At 44.5% G+C, this 20,292-nt stretch overlaps 2 protein-coding genes across 3 annotated transcripts in view; one reads left to right on the plus strand and one right to left on the minus strand.

Annotated features, from left to right (window-relative positions):
• Positions 1 to 8,793, minus strand: part of SSPN (sarcospan) — a 64,019-nt gene extending 55,226 nt beyond the window's left edge. The window contains exon 1 of one of the 2 annotated variants that reach the window (XM_043516184.1): positions 8,551 to 8,793. Coding sequence is in view for 1 of the 2 variants with exons in the window: in XM_038389099.2 (XP_038245027.1) it covers positions 8,551 to 8,583 (33 nt within the window). In the remaining variant the exon portion in view is untranslated. The remainder of the gene's footprint in view (positions 1 to 8,550) is intronic. The other variant, XM_038389099.2, reaches the window with a different exon arrangement.
• Positions 8,794 to 13,873: 5,080 nt separating this feature from the next.
• Positions 13,874 to 19,597, plus strand: BHLHE41 (basic helix-loop-helix family member e41). Its single transcript, XM_038386618.2, has 5 exons — positions 13,874 to 15,295; positions 15,569 to 15,632; positions 15,891 to 15,998; positions 16,313 to 16,424; positions 16,834 to 19,597. The coding sequence occupies exons 1-5, from the start codon at positions 15,234 to 15,236 to the stop codon at positions 17,847 to 17,849; spliced, it is 1,362 nt and encodes a 453-aa protein (XP_038242546.1). The 5' UTR covers positions 13,874 to 15,233; the 3' UTR covers positions 17,850 to 19,597.
• Positions 19,598 to 20,292: the final 695 nt, after the last annotated feature.

Consider the following 20,292-nt stretch of genomic DNA (forward strand, 5'->3'; position numbering starts at 1 on the left):
TGGCATACTATTTGGACAAACATACTTTTACAAACATCAGGTAGCTAAAGTGAAGATCTCAGGAAGTTATCAGATAATACAGATACATTGGTATATAAGAGGAATACCAGTAGATTATTCAGTCACAGAACCTGACCCTACAAAGTACTAAGTACATTCAAATCTGATTTAGTAGTGGACCCTTTATACACAAGCTTCTCTGTACACAAAAACTATAATTAGTGAAGAATAATGGTTAAAAAAAAAGACCCGTAAACCTAAATGTTCCTTTTCAAAGACAAGCTATTATCACTTCTTCACAAGATTTGCCTCCCTTCCCATGTTCATGTAAAAAAAAATGATACAGTTAAGATTCATGTCAACAATAATGTGTGAAACCTTGATGAATTTCAGCCAGACACCAACCTCAAACACTTCCTATTACAACAGAGTCAAAGAAACCAAACAAGCACTACGCAGAATGTTCAGAGCATAAAAACAACCACTCTGTGAAACTTCAGATGGTAAGGCCACCTCCCCATAGAGAAAAAATAGAAAAATATGCTCCATTTTAAACCCATTGCAAACAGGAAACTTGATTATGTACAGGCAACCTTAGTTCTCACACTTTCTAACTTTTTAGTGCTTGACTTTCCAACCCTAACAATGTTCTTTTAATAATATATATGTGTGTGTGTGTGTGTGTGTGTGTGTGTGTGTGCGCACGTTATTTCCTAGGTTTTTTTAAACAGCAAACTGAAAAAAAAATTACAGGAATTCCATTATGTTGCATCATATTGACACCTACATGGCCATCAGCAAGGTTGGAACCTTTAAATCCAGTAAACCAGGGGTGGGCAAACTACCGCCCACGGGCTGAATCCGGCCCGCCAGCCATTTTAAGCTGGCCTTCGAGCCCCCGCTGGGGAGCGGACTCTGGGACTTGCTCCATTCCAGCCGGGGAGCAGGGTCAGGAGCCGTTCCATGCAGCTCCTGGAAGCAGCAGCATGGCCCCCCTCTGGCTCCTATGTGCTCCAGTGGCCCCTCTCCAATGGCCCCCTCTGGCACTCGAACAGAGAAGGGACATGCTGCTGCTTCCAGGAGCCGCTTGAGGTAAGCGCCACCCGGAGCCTGCACCCCTGAGCCTCTCCCCATGACCCAACCCCTGTCCCAGCCCTGATTCCCCTCCCGGACTCCAAACCCCTCAATCCCAGCCTGGAGTACCCTCCTGCACCCCAAACCCCTCATTCTCAGCCCCAGCCCAGAGCCCATGCTCCCAGCTGGAGCCTGCACCCCTTCCCACACCCCTGCCCCAGCCCTGATCCCCCTCCTGCACCCTGAACTCCTCATTTCTGGGCCCACCCCAGAGCCCGCACCCCCAACCAGAGCCCTCACCCTCTCCTGCACCCCAGCTCCAATTTTGTGATCATTCATGGCCCACCATACAATTTCTATTCCCAGATGTGACCCTTGGGCCAAAAAGTTTGCTCACCCCTGCAGTATACAGACCTCTGCCACATGAACTGATGGAATAACAAACAGAAGTAATAAGTTGTTATCCTTTAAATGGACCAGCACTAGAGGGGGGGATGAGACTTGCACTTTGCCGGTGGATTTCATACATATTTGCTCACAGAAGAATGGTAAAACTTAGCAACCTTGGGTTCCATTCCAGGCTCTGGAGGGAAGTATTCTCTAGTGGGCATAGACTTCTGCCTGTTTCCCTCTCTCCACCCCCAGCATGGCTCTTTCTGTCCTGTCCCCTTCATCCTGTCCCTGTCCCAGTTCTGTCTCTTCCCCACCACTGGCTCCTTGTCCTAGTCCCATTTTTGTGTTCCCAGTCCCCATTCCTCCATTCTCATCCCAATCTTCTTGCCCAGCCAATCCTAGTATCCTGCTCGCCCTGGACTTACTGGACAAGTCCCTCTCTCCCTCTATCTCGTCCCCATCTCTTTGGCTGACCAGCCACAGCTCTCCCTCCACACTAAAGTTTCTGGTCAGATTTGTCTCCCATCCTCCTGCCCCCAGTTCTCCTCCACACTGGATCCTAGCTCCAGTCACTTTGTCCAGCCAGTCTGTCTTCCCCTCTCTTCCATCTCCAGTCAACTGGCTCCCCATTTCCAACACTGGTGCCCAGTTCCAGCCCCCCCCCCATCTCAGTTTCTCTCCTACAGTCCCAGACTCCTTGTCCTTATCTACTCCTTTCCCTCCCCACCTAGCTCCAGCTTTTGTTCCCTCTGCATTCAACCCAGGTGGCTTCCTCCTCCCTGTTGCCTGAGTGCCAGCTGGGGAGTCATTGAGAACACAGGGGACACAGACTCTCTGCTCTCAGTTCCAGTGCCTTGACCTCACTCCAGCCTGGAGCAACCATTACAGGGAAAGCATGACTTTACCCATGCAGCCCTGGACTAGAGCATGCTCAGTTGCTCTGTAGAGAAGGGGCATGCACAGTCCAGTCAAACATAGGAGCGGTGAGGAGATGCAGCATGCTCAGCCACTCTGTGGGCATGGCGCATATGCAGGCGAGTCAGTCATAGGAGCAAAGAGAGGCTCAAGTATGCTCCGTAAAAATGGAATCATTGGAGATTTCAACAGTTAAAATTGAGGAAGTCTCTATTGAGCATGTGGGAACTGCAGTTTTTCAAAGGCTTATAACTTGGTCAAATTTGGGCAGATTTTGAAAAGGCCTATGCTTGGGCACAAAGTTCACCTCCCTGCCAAATTTAAAGTTTCTGCTCCAAAGCATGGGGGCACTACAGCTGTTCACAGAAAAAAAAAGTCACCAGCATTTTTTTAACATGGGCAAAACGTATTTCTCTATAGCCTCATTCTCATAAACAACTTAACTGTTTTGGTTCAAATTTTCCAGAACAATTCAGCCTGAGGCAGACACCCAGCATGGAAGATTTCTTCAAAATGGGTTGCCAAACTCTAAATTATAGACAACTAAAAGACAGGGTCTTAAAGGGGAAGTGTAGGGCCTTCATGATGGGTGATATTGGCAGTCCCACCTACAATACAGTTTACTGCAAAGAGTCTAAAATATGCCCATGTCAAGTCAGCTACACTAAATCCATTCAGTTTTACCACTGACATCATCTTAAGGATGAGTGTGTCTCAGTTGTCTGTCTCATATCTGTATGGGCCATTTTACGTGTCAGGGGGAGTCATGTATTCAGACTTCAGCTGCTCAGGGAATATCAAACTTTAAATTGAAACTACAGGGCAAGAGAAAACAACCTTTTGTCTCATGAATCAATAAGTAACTTAAATGAGTAACCACAGGTTTAGCAGTGCTCTCTGCAACAGAAGTGGATTTTCCAGCATGCATCTCTCTGGTAGCTTTTAGCAGATTGTAGGAATGAAAAAAATATATGTTGAGATGGTACAATGTAGACGCTTTGTACATTTAAATGAGTTTTATTCTATCTCACACATGCAGCTATTCTCTTAACTGAACATTTATTCACATTTCTCTTCAAATCCCACTACACCATTGTACACACTAGACTTTTTTTTAAGTTTTCTTAATCACTTACCTAGTTGGTGACAGCACCTCAGGAAAAGCCTATTCTACACTGCCTCCTGGAGTTTTAGCCCCTAACACTATTCAGAGCAGTTTGTCATGACACCTTACTTCTGTCTACCCAGTGCACTCAATGATGCTGATGGCCAAAGTTGCCATATGAATACCACATTTTCTAATGTAGACAAAGTCTTGACATAACTGTACTTGAGCTCTTTGCTTGGACAAGGCAGTGACCTGACCATGTTAAAACACGGTTTGGGGTTTTGCCTTGTATGGACAGAAGCAAACCTTGTGAAGGGGCAATGCTGTAGCTCCAAGCTTTACAAGAGTTATAACACTATTCCTTAACATGCATGTTTTCTAGAGCTGGTTAGGAAATTTTTGACTAACATTTTTTCTTTGAAAAATGTAGATTCATCAAAAATTAAGATTCTTCATGGGAAATGATGAAATTCGACAAAGCTTTCATGGGGAAGGGTTTCTCAGGCCCAAGATGGAGTCTGGTCAAAATCAAGAGAGAGAAACCATACACAAGAATAGCCAGGGCACTCCCATGATATGTGAAATGCCCAAATTCAAGTCCCTACTCCAACTCAGGCAGGAGAACCCAGGTCTCCCACGTCCTATGGAGTTCCCCAACCATCAGGTCTGCCACATCCTATGTGAGTGCTCAGACCCCCAGCTATTGACTGTTGTGGGGAGGTTCTCTCTCCACGTTCTTTTTATTAAAATCTTTTAAAGGCCTTGGTTTTGTCCTTATACAAAACTGGAAACTCCAAGATCTTGACAATTTTTGTAGGATGGGAAAACCATTTCCTGCCCAGCTCTACTGTTTTTGAAGAGTTTGGTTCTGACCACACTAGCAAGATCAAATCATAGTATGACGTGGCTGGGGCACCCCTGGTTTTCAGAACAGTGGTTAAACACAGTGAAATCTATAGTGCAGATAGTGCCACAGAAAGTGTTTTGTTCCAAGTAAATTCAAACCAGCTTTCCAGCCTCTTTGTGCCACCAGAACAGTGTCAAAGGGATGGAGTAGGTGAGGATCAAGCACAATGAGGGCTGAAGAGGTAGAGCAATATACCACAGGAAGGCTGTTCCAGATGACAGGGGAGTATGAGAATCTGCTGCAAAGAATTGCAAGACTGTGGGAAGGGACTCTAAGGAAGCTGGTGTTATCTGATTGGATGCTCTAAGGAGGAGAGGACAAAGTCTAAGTCAGCGAGGTTGGCTGAAGAGAATATATAGAGAGAGAAGGGAGTTTTTATTAGATTCCAGAAATGAACTGTAAATCACTGGATGTGTTTGGAGTGATGTGGATGCACTCTGTAACATATAGTTCAGGGAGCACAGCCAGCACATCCCTCGGCCCGCGCTGCTTCCCACAGCCCCCAGTGGCCTGGAATGGCGAACCATGATCAGTGGGAGCTGCGATCTGCTGAACATGTGGATGCTGCAGGTTATCAAACTGTCCCAGCCCGCCAGCAGATTTCTCTGACAGGCCATGTGCCAAAGGTTGCCAATCCCTGATATAGTTAAATGTGGAACTCACTGCTACAAGATATTATTGAGACCAAGAGCTTAGCAGGATTAAAAAAATGAATAGACATTTATATGGGTTATGAGAACATTTACATCAGATAGTACAATAAAGGGGATATAAACTCTTATCCTTCAAGTGCTAACTGCCTGGGGTAGGAAGAATCTTTCCTATGGGTTGATTACAATTTTCCATTATGGAGCTGCTTGTAGCTTCCTCCACAGCATTTCCTGCTGGCCCCTGTCAGAGAGAGGATACAGGAGTAAACAGCCCACTAGCTCAATCCAGTGTGACAACTCCTATGTCTGTGGCACGTGAGAAGGCATGTGAGGAATTATAATTCCCGGTAACCATGTGAGCCAAACTGTAGGGGGAATTTTCATTCCTGGGTCTAACTTTCACTTCACATCTCTTTCCAATATACAGAAAAGCCTACAAGTGGACTCCTTTACACTTGCTGAGAGCACAAGTTAGATAGTATTTTCAGCAAAATTAAGAACAGCATCTACACAGAAGTAAAAATAAAAAGAGCCTGTAATGTAATGTAAGTGCTTTCCCACAGAAAACAAACTTGCTAAGGGAAAAATCAACTGTCACTTTAAAATCTGACATTAAGTTTCTCAAATCACATCCCTTAATCAGGGAGTAATACTTCAAGAGGAACAAAGAGAATTTATGATGAAAAATCAGGACACTTGAGGGCTATACTCAGCAGGACTAACTGCATGACAATATGGATGAGAATGATAATTGCATTAGATAATTGCCTGAAATGACTGGCCAGAGCTAGCTTTTTTGGTCAGCTGGATTTTTATAAGGTGTCATTTACTTTTTAGAAAACTCAGAAGGAGAATTACAAATAGATTGGGCCACATCATCTATTCTCTTAATGCTACAGGGTATTTCAGAAATATAGAGCAATACAGGAGTTGTGCTCTTTGAAATGCACAAGCAGGAATTTCACAAGCAAGTTCAATTAAGGGTCCTTTTGTCTTATTTTAACAAGACTACAATGAGAGGGTAGTGCCTACAAATGAATATTAGTGAGCAAAAACATTGATTACTGATACGCTACATTCAGACTTCCTACCTGCTGGCAGTCTAATGCTAAGCACCCACTCAGTCATTCCAATTTTAATATTTTATTTATTTATAAAAATGCACTCATCTTATGCTCTTTAAAAACAACCTAAAAAGATATCTGAATAAACACTATATTCTGCATGGGATCCAATGTATTTATATCGAAGTACCACAAGCAAACTCCGCCCTGTCAGTGAAACCTATTGACCCTATTTCTGGGCTCTTCTACAACCCTTGAATATCAGAGAAAGCCCATGGCAGATGGAGGAACTTCGGGGTTGTAAGGCCAGTATAACACCTTTATGTCGGTGCCCTTTACGACTCCTAGGATGGGAATGTGGCCAGAGAAGGGAGGAAATATTTCAGAAGAAGGAAGGGGTACGGTTGGAGTGCACTATGCTCCAGCTATTTGGGGCAGCAGCTACAAGGTAAGAGCAGCCCTGCGGCTGCTCTGTCTTCTGCCAGGGAACTGAACAGCCTCCATCAGAATGGCCCCCTGTGACAGGTTGGATCACAGAAGCACCCTTGGGGCTGCCAACTGATGTGCCAAGACTACTTCTGCCCCTGCCTTCCCTGCCAGCTTGGGACTCCAGAACCCTGCCTGGTTGTGCCAGACACGCTTGCCAGCCACAAACACAGACCCAAGTCTGAACCACATCTCACAAACTGTAAGCTTAACCGAAAGCAGCTTAAGAAATGTTCCTGTCTCTAACACTCAGATGCCCAGATCCCAATGGGGTCCAAACCCCAAATAAATCCATTTTACCCTAAAGCTTAGACAGGGTAAACTCATAAATTGTTTGCCCTCTATAACACTGATAGAGAGATATGCCCAGCTGTTTGCCCCCCCAGATATTAGTACATACTCTGGGTTAATTAAGAAGTAAAAAGTGATTTTATTAAATACAGAAAGTAGGATTTAAGTGGTTCCAAGTAGTAACAGACAGAACAAAATGAATTACCAAGCAAAATAAAATAGAACTCACAAGTCTATGCCTAATACAGTAAGAAGACTGAATACAGATAAAACCTCACCTTCAGTGGTGTTCCAGTAAGCTTCCTTTTACAGACTAGTCTCCTTCTAGTCTGAGTCCAACAATCACTCACACCCCCATGGTTACTGTCCTTTGTTCCAATTTCTTTCAGGTATCCTTTGGGGGTGGAGAGGCTACCTCTTGAGCCAGCTGAAGACAAAATGGAGGGGTCTTCCAAGGGTTTAAATAGACTTTCTCTTGTGGGTGGATACCCCTCCCTCTCCCTGTGTAGAATTCCAACTACAAGATGGAGTTTTGGAGTCACATGGGCAAGTCACATGTCCATGCATGACTCAGAACTTACAGGTAGCAGCCATGGTTCACACGCTACCTCGAAAGTCCTCAAGTAGACTTCTTATGTAGATTGGAGCCTTCCAAGATCCATTGTCCGTTAAGTGTTTCTTGATTGGGCACTTAATTTGCACATTCCTTTCTCAGGAAGCTGACCAAATGCTTTACTAAGGTTACTTAAAATCAAGCAAGTACACAGCCAATATTCATAACTTCGAATACAAAAATGACAAATGCATACAAATAGGATGAATACATTCAGTAGATCGTAACCTTTACAAAGATATGTTATATGGCATATGTAGCATAAAACATATTCCAGTTAGGTCATATATATATATATATATATATATATATGACCTATATTCATAAGCATATTCCCATAAAGCATTATGGGGTGCAACGTCACACCCTCAGTTACCCTCCTGAGCTGTACTGAGCATAGCTGTTTCACAGCCTAGAACTGGGGCCACCTTTTGCTTCGGGGGTAAGTCAGGACAGAATTTAGACCAAAGTGAAGCTCCAATGGTGGAAGTAGCTGTGGGAAATTTTAAGAGTCAAAGGCTAGTGTGGACAAATCCAGAGAGACACAAATTAGAAGATTCTGCCTAACATGCTGGACACAGCAAAGCATCAGCTGAAGTTCTGCAAATAGTTCTGATGTGTCCGCATCCTTGTTCAAGGTGAACAGGATTTATCTAAATATTCTTAATAAAACAGAAAAGGAGGAAACAGCCTAGTATCTGCATCACTATTTTCTCTCCCAACAAGGAACTGGGCTAGTTCAAGTTCCAAATTCTAGCCATTGCTTGGCAGAAGGGACAACAATAAATAATCCAATTGAAGCTGCAGGGTGAAATTAGGTTGGAAGATTGTAGATACCTAGATTAGAATTTGGTCAGGACACTAAGGTTATAATGCGCCTACTCTTGCCCCAAACAGCATAGGACCTTTACTTATCACAAAGGATCAAGAGCAGAGTTTTATATCTAAGCCAAGAGACATCTTCAAGAGCATAGCAACCTATGAAAGAGGGGAGAGTTCACACCCTTTAACAGAGCAGCACACATGGTGTAAATTGCTACACAACTCACCCCTTTGCAGTGGTTCCTTTTACTCATCTCCATCAGACTTAACACAAACAACAAAAATCTGAAGCAGGTTCAAAACAAAACCTTGGCTCCAGTTCCTTCTTTAGCAGGCTGTTCCCTGATAACTACCTATCTCTCTTTCTAGCTTCCTCCTTCATAGAGGACTCTCAGCCCTTCAATGTTGCTGAGTAGGAAGTAATAAAACTCACCTGGTTCTGATGCCTGCATTAGTCAGTAGAGTAGCTCTCTCCACACAGTCCTCAGTGCTTAACAGGGACCGGTTACTGCAGGCTTAAGAAGTTCTCCTCCACAGGGTCTTAGAACAAGGACACCATGTCATAATTCCCTAATACTATGATTGGATGCTGGCTCCATACTAAGTCTGAAATTTACTTGTGCCAAGAGCCTACTTAAGTGCTATTCACTATTGGTCAGCAGAGGTTGGTGTTACCTGAAAGTGGACAGATAAAATTGACACATAAAGGCGGCTTCAGAGCCAGTTTAAACAATGCCCCCTCCACAGTCCTGTAGAGATTAATTGTAAAAGACAACACAGCTTGGATCTGTATTACTTTTTCTGGGTCTACGTTGTCTTTTTTGCATCCTCCCCCTGCATAGGGAATTCCATTTAATTGAGTGTCCTGGGGCAGCTGTAGCCAGGAGAGGCCTTTGTAGATTTCTGTTCTGTGATATCCTGACCTAGTGGAAGAGGATGAGGGAGCCAGGAGTCCTACAGCCTGTACAGCCTGGGGAAGACTTGCCTCATGTGGCTCCCAAAGGATCTATGGGGCTCAGGGCAGAACTGCAGCCCATTCCCTGGAGTGCAACCTTCCCCTCCCAAGGGATCCTCACAGAGCGTTCCTCTCCTTATCTCCCTCCCATGGGCTTTTCCACTGGCTATGGAGTTCAGATGGGCTGCAGATATGTGAGAGAGGATTCTAAGTGCCATCCTGATAGTTTTAAGAACTATTCAAAGGTGGCAGTACATTATGTTGGCAGAATATTTTTCACTAGCATTTTAAAATACTATAGATAAGTTATATGGTTTGGTTTCCATTTAAACTAAAATGGATCAGTTAAACGCATAAAACCCAAAGGAAGTCGATAGCTGTACTTCGATTTTATTTTGTTCAATTTACTCTTTATGGCCAATTTCCCCCTAATAATGACAGTGTTAATTATAGGTCCTTAAGGCACCATGTTGTGATGGGTGGCACTTGCAGGAAGCAATAGGCTTGGAACTTCCATTGGCTTTTACTTGCCTATTGCCTAGCCAGTATGTTTGCCGTTGATCAATGGCTTGAGCAGTAGGATGCCAAAGACAACATCACATCTAGTTTTTCTCCTCTCTCCACTCAGGAAATCTACACTCATCAGCAAGAATGAACACCACAGCCATAGAGATACAGATTGGAAACTGGATGGGATCATGTCATTGGTGCAAGACCCTCATCAGATCTTGAACTGACAGCACAGAAAGTTGTCACACTCAGGGTATATGTACACTTCAAGCTGGAGGTGTAGAGACATACTTGAGCTAGCTCTGTTTGAGCTAGTGCACCAAAAATAGAAGTGTAGCCGCTCGGCATGTGTGGCAGGAGAGGTTAGCCATATGAGTATGATCCTATTGAGTGGCTAGCCCCACCTGCTACTAGCCCAGCCATGGCTACACATCTATTTTTAGCACACGGCTCTGATCAAGCTAGCACAGGTTTCTCGCCTTGAGCTGGAATTTACACTTCCAGCTTGAAATGTAGACATATGCTAAGACATTGCTATATTTAACTCCTAATAATGGTCTGGATCACCTCCTCTGGTGGAAAAGCCCAGGAGATGGGGCTAAAGGAAGGAAGGCTATAGGATGATCCCTTGGGGGAGGTTTCTCCCCATGGAATAGGCTTCAGTTCTGCCCCCAAACCCCACAGATCCCTTGGGATCCACAAGAGGCAAGTTCCCCCAGGCAGAGAAACTGTGCCACACCACTGAGGCTCTAGATGCCTGGCTCTTTCACCCTTTTCTACTTGTTGTAGAAGAGCCAAACAACCAAGGCTTCTCCTGGCTATGTCTGCCCTTTAAAACACCTTTAAATTGTTTCCCCCATGCAGGAAGAGAGGGCAAAAAAGATGATATAGTACCAGAAAAAGTAATAGAGACCAAGCTATATTGTCTTTTACAATTCATCTCTATGGGGCTGGTGAATTGGGGTAGTGTATCCCTCTCTGCCCCACTCACTGCCTGCCCCACCTAGTCCCCACTGGCACTGGAGAGATCCTAACTCCGCAGGGAGCCCACCTGAGAGTCCAAGGAAGAATCTTACCTTACAGTGATTCTATTTCAATCAAGTCTGATATTAAAGAAGAGTCAAGCCCTTTGTTTTTGTCAAGCCCTTCCTGCCATGTTCAATAACTCATACCCTGTCTGTTTTAGGGAGAGCACATGTAATAACATACAGCCCTTGATCTAGGGTGGCCAACCATCCAGGATTGTCCTGGAGTCTCCAGGATGTCAGGAGGGGCCAGAAGGCATTCTGGGTGTAGGAGGGAGTGTGGCAAGGTCTGAGTTCCCACAAGGTCCACAGGGGCCATGGATTAACTGTGCAAGTTAGAGCAGCTCTCAGGGCTGCCTTAATTTTCGCTTGGGGCCCTAGTGACTCCTAACTACCCCAGGATGCACCTTTATTTTTTCATCAGCCCTTGTGCTGGGCTACTAACTGCCACAAGTATGAATTGGGGCCTGTGTGTACAAGGTCCTGGTTCAGTGGATATCACCCTGGGGAGAAGTTAAATCTACCTCTCTAGTAGCATCCATTTCTTGATAGGCAGCAAGAGTTTCTAACATCACACCAAAGCTCTTTTGCCTTCATGCACATGTATATGTAGATGGTAATAGATGATAGAGGCAGACACATCTTTCTTTCTCTTATCTCTTATCTGTTGAATTTCTAATGGGCCCATCTCCCTATTATCAGTGATGATTAGTGTACTAGTTCTTTAAAACTGTAGTAGGAAGCAAGGCAGAAGGGTCCAGGACTGATTCTAGGCAGAAGCTCTAAAATGAAGCAGAGAGATACACAGGAGAGTCTGAGGGAATATATTGTTTCCTTATTCTAATGAAGTTCCTTGTTCAGTATTAGAAGGAAACAACTATGTAAGCATGTACCATTTGTCACATGCCAATAGCCAGGCAATTTTCACTTGCAATGTGTAATTTACACTGAACTCACTCTGGGATGGTGTACAATCTAGCCTACCCAATATTTTTCTTTACTCCCTAACAGCAATTGCTGTCAACATGCAGTGGTTCTCAACCTATTTACCATTGTGGGCCACATATGCAGCTCTCTATATGTTATGTGGGCTGCATCCACACAATATATATATGACCTGTATGGCCCTGAGGATGTCACACGGGCTACAGTTATATGCTGATTGGGTTGCAAGCGGCCCATGAGCCACGGGTTGAGAACCACTGCATTAGAGCTTCATAACTCCTTTTGCTACACCAAAGCACAGTTCAATGTATACACACATGGTTAGAGCCCTACCAAATTCACGGTCCATTTTGATCAATTTCATGGTCAAAGGATTTTAAAAATAGTAAATGTCATGATTTCGGCTATTTAAATCTGAAATGTCATGTCGTTGTAATTGTAGGGGTCCTGACCCAAAAAGAAGCTATGGGGGGCCATAAGGTATGGGGGGGAGCGGGTTGTGGTACTGCTACCCTTACTTCTGCGTTGCTGCTGGTGGTGGCTCTGCCTTCAGCACTGGGCAGCTGGAGAGCGGTGGCAGGGCTGAAAGCAGAGTCGCCGCCAGTAGCAATGCAGCAGTAAGGATGGCCTGGGAGTGGTATTGCCACCCTTACTTCTGTGCTGCTGCCTGCAGAGCTGGGTCTTCAGTCTGTAGCCGCCACTCTCCGGCTGCCTAGCTCTGAAGGCAGCAGTGCAGAAGTAAGGGTGGCATGGTATGGTATTGACACCCATACTTCTGTGCTGCTGTTGGTGGGGCACTGCCTTCAGAGCTGGGTGCCCGGCCAACAGCTGCCGCTCTCTGTACACCCAGCTCTGAAGGCAGCGCAGAAGTAAGGGTGGCAACACCACGACACCCCCCACCCCTGGGGCCCTAAAATAACCTTGTGACCCCTGCAACTCCCTTTTGGGTCAGGACCTCCCCTGTGAAATCTGTCTAGTATAGGGTAAAAACACGCAAAAGACCAGATTTCATGGGAGGGGGGACATCAGATTTCACCATCCGTGATGCGTTTTTCATGGCCGTGTATTTGGTAGGGCCTTGCGCGTGGTGTATCTCCTGATTGACTTTCACTCCATCAGGATCACTGGGAAGAAATTAAACAATCCTGCCCCTGCAGCAGCGTTTACTTTTCTCACTAGTAGCAGGAGCTCCCATAGCCAGTGCTAGGCATAAGCAGACTAAGCAATTGCTTAAGGCCCTAAGCATACCAATAATGGGTCATGTGTGTTGTGTGCGGGGGAGGTCCCCCAAAATATTCCTGCTTAGGGCCCCCAATGGGCTAGCACCACCTCTGGGAGCTCCTAACACCCCACTACAGCCCTTTCCACTCTTAAATCCCCATTCACACTTCATGTACTGTATATGTAAAAGTGCCAAGCATACCAAAATCATGAATCAGTTTCCCAAAATCCCAAGAACGCCTTTAAAAATCATGAGATTTTAAAAAATATAATGAATATGGAGAATTTGCTGTCTCGTTCTTGAGCTGTTAGTGTTTACATTTTCCAGTGTTTCCTTGCAATTATGAGAGCTAGAAGTTTAGTCATTTTTAAAATAAAGGTGAGATTCTCATGTAATCACATGCCTCCAGGAGCCAGGGCTTTAAGAAAAACCCCAAATATCCAGAGACTCCCCAGAAAATTGTGAGCGCTGGCAACACTTACATCCATATGTAGATCTCCTCATTTACTGCCATTTACAGTGTGTGATGTCCATTGGGCTTCCCTGGGAGAAAATAAATAAACCTGCCCCTGCGTTTGCTAACTTCCAGCAGGAGCTCTTAACACCCCACCAGAGCCCAGATCTTTCTTATTCTCCGTCCTCATGTATGTATATTTAATACAACCCCTGCTTTACGGTCATTTTCATTTGCAATCTAATTTCCGCAGGGACTCAGTGGGGGACAGTATATAATGCTGTTTTAGCAGCCCTGGTTGGTTGCTGTTCCCACAAGCAGCAGGAGTCCCTCGCATCGCCGATTCCTCCCACCTATACTTTGACTTGCACTGAGTCATTTCCATTGGGCTCGCTCTGGGGAGCAGGTAAATACTCCTGCTTCTGCGGCTGCGTTTGCATTTCTCCCTAGGCAGCGGATGCAGCAGCGGCTCCAGAGCAAGGGCTCTCACCGCTGTGATGTGGCAGCGGCAGGTCGGATCACGTTGCTAGCCCTGTGCGCGTACCCGTTTGAGACAGGATTACGGAGGAGGGTTTTTAGGTGCCAGTGGTAGTAAACGTGGGCTATGCGCACACATCCAGGGTTCATTATCAGACTAAGAGAAAGTGTGTGTGTGTTGGGAGAAGGGAGGGGAGGAGGACAGGAGAGGCACGTACCACCAGACGCACAGAGCAATGGACGTTCACAGGGGAGTGATTAATATTACATTTCTCTTCAGTGTAACTCCTCTCCCAATGTCACCCTCTCTCCTGACAACTCCTTTGCAACAGCGATGCAGCGCGTGACAGTCATAACCACACTAGAGCACGCTCCTGATTTGCACCTATAGACATCAACTCGCTGTAATCGGTAGCCTCAAATAGGGTTCTTTCAAAAGGGCAATATTCAGAGTTACAGGCCGTTTCTGATCACCTGCATGAGACAGCTTAAACAAAAACCCTCCGGATTATAAATGACTCATTGAAATAAACAGGCAACATAATCTCTCTGCACCAGAGAAACTTTAAATTCTTTAAATGGGACTTGACAGATCTCAGTGTAGCTCAGGAATAAAAGGACATTTTTGAATGCACCATTTTAATCACTTTCCAGACAGCTGATTTGCAAATTGCATGTTGTCAGACTAAGGTCTCCCCCACTGCGAATTTTCCTCCCAACGCGTTTTGCTTTTTGCACAGGACCACCACGTTGCCTCCGCTTTTGAATCCAGCATCCTTTATGCTACATGTGAAATCTCTCCCACCCCTCCGTCCATAAACTGGCCAGACTGAAGAGCAACCAACCCCCAGACACTAAATGCACCATGATCAGGAGTGCTGCGTTTATTTCCTTACAGGAGGAAACCTCAGCGGACTGCATTGCCATTTGGAAGATGAATAGCTGGACAAATTTGTTTTTCTTTTCCGGTCGCCTGGATCAGCTGTCCCCGCCTCCTTTCCCTCCCACCCAAACCCCTAGTCTGGAGCTTGTGTGGTACGTTCCGCACGTGAGCTGGGTGCTGGTCTGGCTGGCGACGCGCGTGCCCTGTGGCCAAACACTGATCAGTGAGTGCAAACTACCAGCACAGTGTGTGACTGTGAGTGTATGAGTGGGAGAGGGAGAGAGAGAGAAGGGAGGGAGACAAACTGCTTCACACTTTCCCTAGTGCACAAGAAAGACAGAGGCTGCATGTGCACAGTTTTGCTCAAAGATCTCCAAAGACTCTCAGCATCCCACAAATTCAATCAAAAGCAACAACAAAAAATCAGCTGTTGTCAAACATGGATGAAGGAATCCCTCGTTTGCAAGACAGGCAGTTGCTAGAACATGTGGATTTTATAGGGTAAGGAGCCAGTGCAATATATCTCTCCGTCTCTTATCACCAGTGTTTTGTTTCTTAAGAAACTGATAGAAAGCATTGAAAAGATAGGTCGTTCTTAAATGGTGTCTGATTCTTGCTTCCTTTTTTGCAGTCGGGGACTATCTTTGGAGCTGTACAATATTATATGCATATCTTATACGTTTTTTCTCTTTCTGTATGTATATATTCCCACTTATGAAAGTGATCGGTAGCTCATTGACATACTACCATTGGATCTCTTTTCCATTTTTGCAGACTGGACTATCCATCCTTGTATTTGTGCAAACCCAAAAGAGGCATGAAAAGAGATGAGAGTAAGGTAAGAATAAGTTTCTGAAGCTCTTCATGACCTGCCTAAATACTTAATTGGGGTTCAATGATTTTTATAGCATAGCTTTACCCATAACCGCATCCGAGTTCTTCCTTTTTAACTTCCCCTGATAACTACCGGGTAACAAGCATATAAGGGAAGGTTATACATGCCTTGCAATTTGCACTACATGTGGACATTTGTTTTTGTTTTGATTGTCATATTAAGTGAATGTAACATTTGGCTTTTCCTGATTTTACTAATTAGGAAACATACAAACTGCCACATAGATTGATAGAAAAGAAGAGGCGAGACAGGATTAATGAATGCATTGCTCAGCTAAAAGATTTACTGCCTGAGCATCTGAAATTGACGGTAAGGTATATATATTTCATTGTCTGAAGCATTATACAATATGTTCTTTGTGATTATCTTAAAATGTAAGGACCGGAACTGTAGAGCTAAAAAAGTATGACTTGTGTTGGATGATAAAGGTTTTCTACAGAGGTGTATGTATATATGTGGTTCAGTTTAAAGCAGCAATCATTTCTAATATGCTTATGTAAAACCAGAAGCTTTAAATATAATACTCCTTTCAAAGGGAGGTTCCTGAAGTTATGGACACAGAATATAATGGGCAATTGTATTGTGTTAATAACCAAGTGTCCCCTGTCCCCCCTACTTTTCAGACATTGGGGCATCTAGAGAAAGCTGTAGTTTTGGAATTAACTTTGAAACACTTGAAAGCTTTAACAGCCTTAACGGAGCAACAGCATCAGAATATAATTGCTTTACAGAATGGTAAGTCAGTTTCAGAAGATGCCAGCACAAAAATATACTCAAGACACATGTTTGTTAAATTAGAGATCTCTTAATGTACTATAATTCATAGGGGCAGTCCTTTGATTTTTTTTTTCATGTGCTTTGAAAGGAATATAATAAAATGCTTAGTGTATTATCTGGCCAAAATGCTGACCTCCATTGAGATGTCACCAGCCAAATTGCCATGTTAACTCCCAGCACATATAGGCATTTGTGCCCCATGAGGAAAAGTAGCCTGGATTGAAAGGATTCCCTAAGAAATCACTGAAGTTACCTTTGGTTTGACTAAAAAGGACAAGCCCAATAGCAGAGACTCCCATGCCTGTGATAGCAGCTGGTTTTATGCTGACTTTTCTTTGCATTCCCCCTCCCATATTCTCCATCACAGGGGAGCGGTCTATGAAGTCCCCCATTCAGTGCGATCTGGATGCTTTCCATTCGGGATTTCAAACGTGCGCCAAAGAAGTCTTGCAATACCTCTCCAGGTTTGAGAGCTGGACTCCCAGAGAGCAGAGATGTGCCCAGCTCGTAAACCATCTGCACGCGGTTTCCACTCAGTTCTTACCCAGCCCCCAGCTGTTGACTCCACAGGTCCCCGTGAGCAAAGGATCCTCCTCCTCCTCCTCCTCCTCCTGTGCACAAGATCGCACCGGGCAAAAGCTGGAGGCTCAGACTAACTGCGTCCCTGTCATCCAGCGGACTCACCCGCCCGTGGAGCTCGGCGGGGAGAACGACACCGACACGGATAGCGGCTATGGCGGGGAGAGCGAGGGCCGGCCGGATCGAGAGAAAGGCCAGGCGGCGGGGCTGCCCGGCCTGACGATCAAACAGGAGCCGGCCGGGGACGAGGCCCCAGCGCCCAAAAGGCTGAAGCTGGATTGCAGCAGCAGCGCCACCCTCCCTGCTGCCGCCGCCGCCGCCGGGCTGAGCCCGGATCACCAGGCAGCGGCCGCCCTGCTGCGACCCGACGCCGCCCTGCTCAGCTCCCTCATGGCCTTCGGCGGGGGCGCGGCTGCTTTCGGCCAGCCAGCCGCCGCCCCCCTTTGCCTGCCCTTCTACTTCATCTCCCCCTCCGCGGCCGCGGCCTACATGCAGCCCCTGCTGGACAAGAGCAACCTGGAGAAATATCTGTACCCGGCCGCCGCCCCCATCCCTTTGCTCTACTCCGGAATACCGGCCCAGGCCGCCGCCGCCTTCCCCTGCCTGGCCTCGGTGCTGGCGCCGGCTGATAAGGCGAACGCAGCCGCCGCCGCCGCCGCCTCGGCCCTTCTGCCCCTTGACATGGTCTCCCCTGGGCAGCACCTGCCCCATCTCTTCGCCGCTGCCTGCGAGACCGGGCCCAGCCTGGACAGTGACCTTCCCTCCCCGGAAGATCTTCTGCAGCCCGGAAAGGAAAGCCCCTGAACTGGGCTGCAGGACGTAGGAGTCAGCCCACCCGTGCTCCCTGGTAGGGAGGAAGAAGGATCCCGACCTACTAAATAAGAACAGCAACAATCAGAAACAACCCACCCACCCACGTCGTGGTTTTGAAGGGGAAAGTGTAATAGGTCTGCACGATGTTTCTGTTGTGGTTGTTTCATTTCTTTGGTGTTGTCTCCTGCTGCGTTTCCCCCACCCCTCACCCGACTCCGCTGCTGTAAACGATCCTTTGCATTTCTGTGTTTCACAGAGAATCACAAATTGTCTCCACGTTTACCGAAAGGGAGCAAATAGAAACAGGCTTCAAATGAAACGTTTTGTAAACCAGAGGGTCAGATTCAGTTTCTGACCCAAAGATGTCAGTGACATCTGAAAGTGGGTAGGCAAAAAAAGTTGCCCTGGGAGCCACAGACTATGGTTATGGCCTCTCTCTAGAGTTGTATATTAATAATAATATATAGAAGCAAATGAAGATCATACAGTATCTGACTCAAAGTAGGGTGGAGATGCTTAACTTTAGAGGCCTCTGCCACTGCTTGAGAATCTTTAAGGATTAAATTTGCTACTCAGTATTTTTTTAATGTTTGGCTTTATAAATGCATAAATATGTTTTAAAAAAAAAGAAAGAAAAATAGTAAGGATACTCTTTTCTCTAAAGTAAACGTTGCACCTTATTTGGAAATGTTTTTCTGTAGTATCTCTATGTTCCACTTAGTAATTTGCACTTGTTTAAAGAGGCTTGGATTGGTGCATTGTCAGAATGGGGGAGAGGGGACAGAAAGAGAAGGTGAGTTTTAGGTACCTACGTTCGCACTTTATTGAGAAATGGACCATGAATGAATTGATGTTGAGCCCAGTCCTTCAGTGCTTTGAGTACTCAGAGTTGCTACTGGCTTCAGTCAGAGTTTTGGATGCGCAAGGAACAGAGGATCAGGCCCATGCTATGATTTCTTCTTAGCTAAGGTATAGAGAGGTATGGCAAGTGCATTTGTTTCCACCCTGTCCTTATTTAATTTCAGTATTTTCCTGAGTTTTTATAACCTTGCTTTATAAAACAAACATTTCTGCACTGAACTAAAAAAAAAACCAAAATAAATAACTGACAACCCTGAACTAATTTTATCCAAATGAAAAACTGGAGGAAATTATTAAACATCTCAGTTTTTAATTGGAAACGCTTAGAAGATATGGGATAAGGTCCCATGCAGTCCTTCTGTCTCCAAATATCGCGATTTCCCTTTCTGGAGACTGTACAGATGCCAGATAATCACACAGATAAAGCTTTATTAATAAGGCTTAAAACAAGACCTTGCCGAGATATTTTTAGTTTGTTGCCAAGGTAGCGCTGTGAGAAATCTCACGTGAACGTTATGTAAGAGGTGAGACACAACTGTCTGACTGAGTGAATAAGTATCCTGGGTCTGTTAGTCAGTTTGATTGCATTTGCTGCTGCTGTTGCTACTGTTTGCCTCAAACGCTGTGTTTAAACAACGTTACCAAAAAATCTTACTAGCCTGCAGAATGGCTGTGTGTAAATAGTTGTTAATACATCCAATTAATGATGTCTGACATGCTATTTTTGTAGGGAGAAAATGTGTTAATGATATTTTGAGTTAAATATCTTTTGGGGAGGATTTGCTGAAAAAAGTTGCACTTTTGTTACAATGCTTATGCTTGTTTCAAGCTTATGCTGTCTTAAATTATTTAAAAAATAAATACTGTCTGCAAGAAAACAGCTGTTTTAGAACAGTTTAGTATGTGATATATTAGAAATCAATCTTTATAATTCAGTATTTTCCAGCACTTCACAAATTCTATTATCTAAATATTTACACACTATTTTGTGATTTTAAAAAAGTCTTACTAAGGAATAAAAGCTTTAATACACAACATGGGTTTGTCTAGTAATTAAAAATTTCTACATTAATACGGCATAATGGATGCATAGCAAACCTTAAAAATGTCTAGTTATGAGAATGTAGATAGCAATTTATTTTCTTTGAATATTTTAAAGATGGTTTTGCATTTGCTTACTTTCCTTTGACTGAGTTTAATTAATTGTATTTTATAGTGTGTATATTACACAAAGCATTGCATAAAGCATGCATGCACACACATTTCTAATTATATTTTAAATTGTTCTATACTTTTTTGCAGTATATTCATTCTGCATTTTAAAATGATAAAATGCAACATAATTCACACTATAGATACTGTACATCTTTAGTAATTGTCCACAATTATCAGACTTTAATTATCAGATTTTTTATGACAGGTTGATGGCATTAGTTTCATAAATGTTGGGGAAATCATATATATCTGAAACTGGAAACACTGTAAATAGCCCAGTTTTATAGGGATACAATCAAGTAATTTACAGTATGGGAAAATATTCCTCTAAAGACTTAGACAGTTTTAATATCGATGA

The sequence above is a fragment of the Dermochelys coriacea genome, chromosome 1, assembly GCF_009764565.3.
Source record: "Dermochelys coriacea isolate rDerCor1 chromosome 1, rDerCor1.pri.v4, whole genome shotgun sequence".
NCBI classification, from domain to species: Eukaryota; Metazoa; Chordata; order Testudines; family Dermochelyidae; genus Dermochelys; species Dermochelys coriacea.

Bases quoted from the DNA above. Each gene is read 5' to 3' on its own strand.
- BHLHE41 (XM_038386618.2), top strand. From the start codon at position 15,234: ATGGATGAAGGAATCCCTCGTTTGCAAGACAGGCAGTTGCTAGAACAT. The intron at 15,633-15,890 runs GTAAGAATAAGT...TTTACTAATTAG, and splicing joins TGAAAAGAGATGAGAGTAAG to GAAACATACAAACTGCCACA. The intron at 15,999-16,312 runs GTAAGGTATATA...CCTACTTTTCAG, and splicing joins CTGAGCATCTGAAATTGACG to ACATTGGGGCATCTAGAGAA.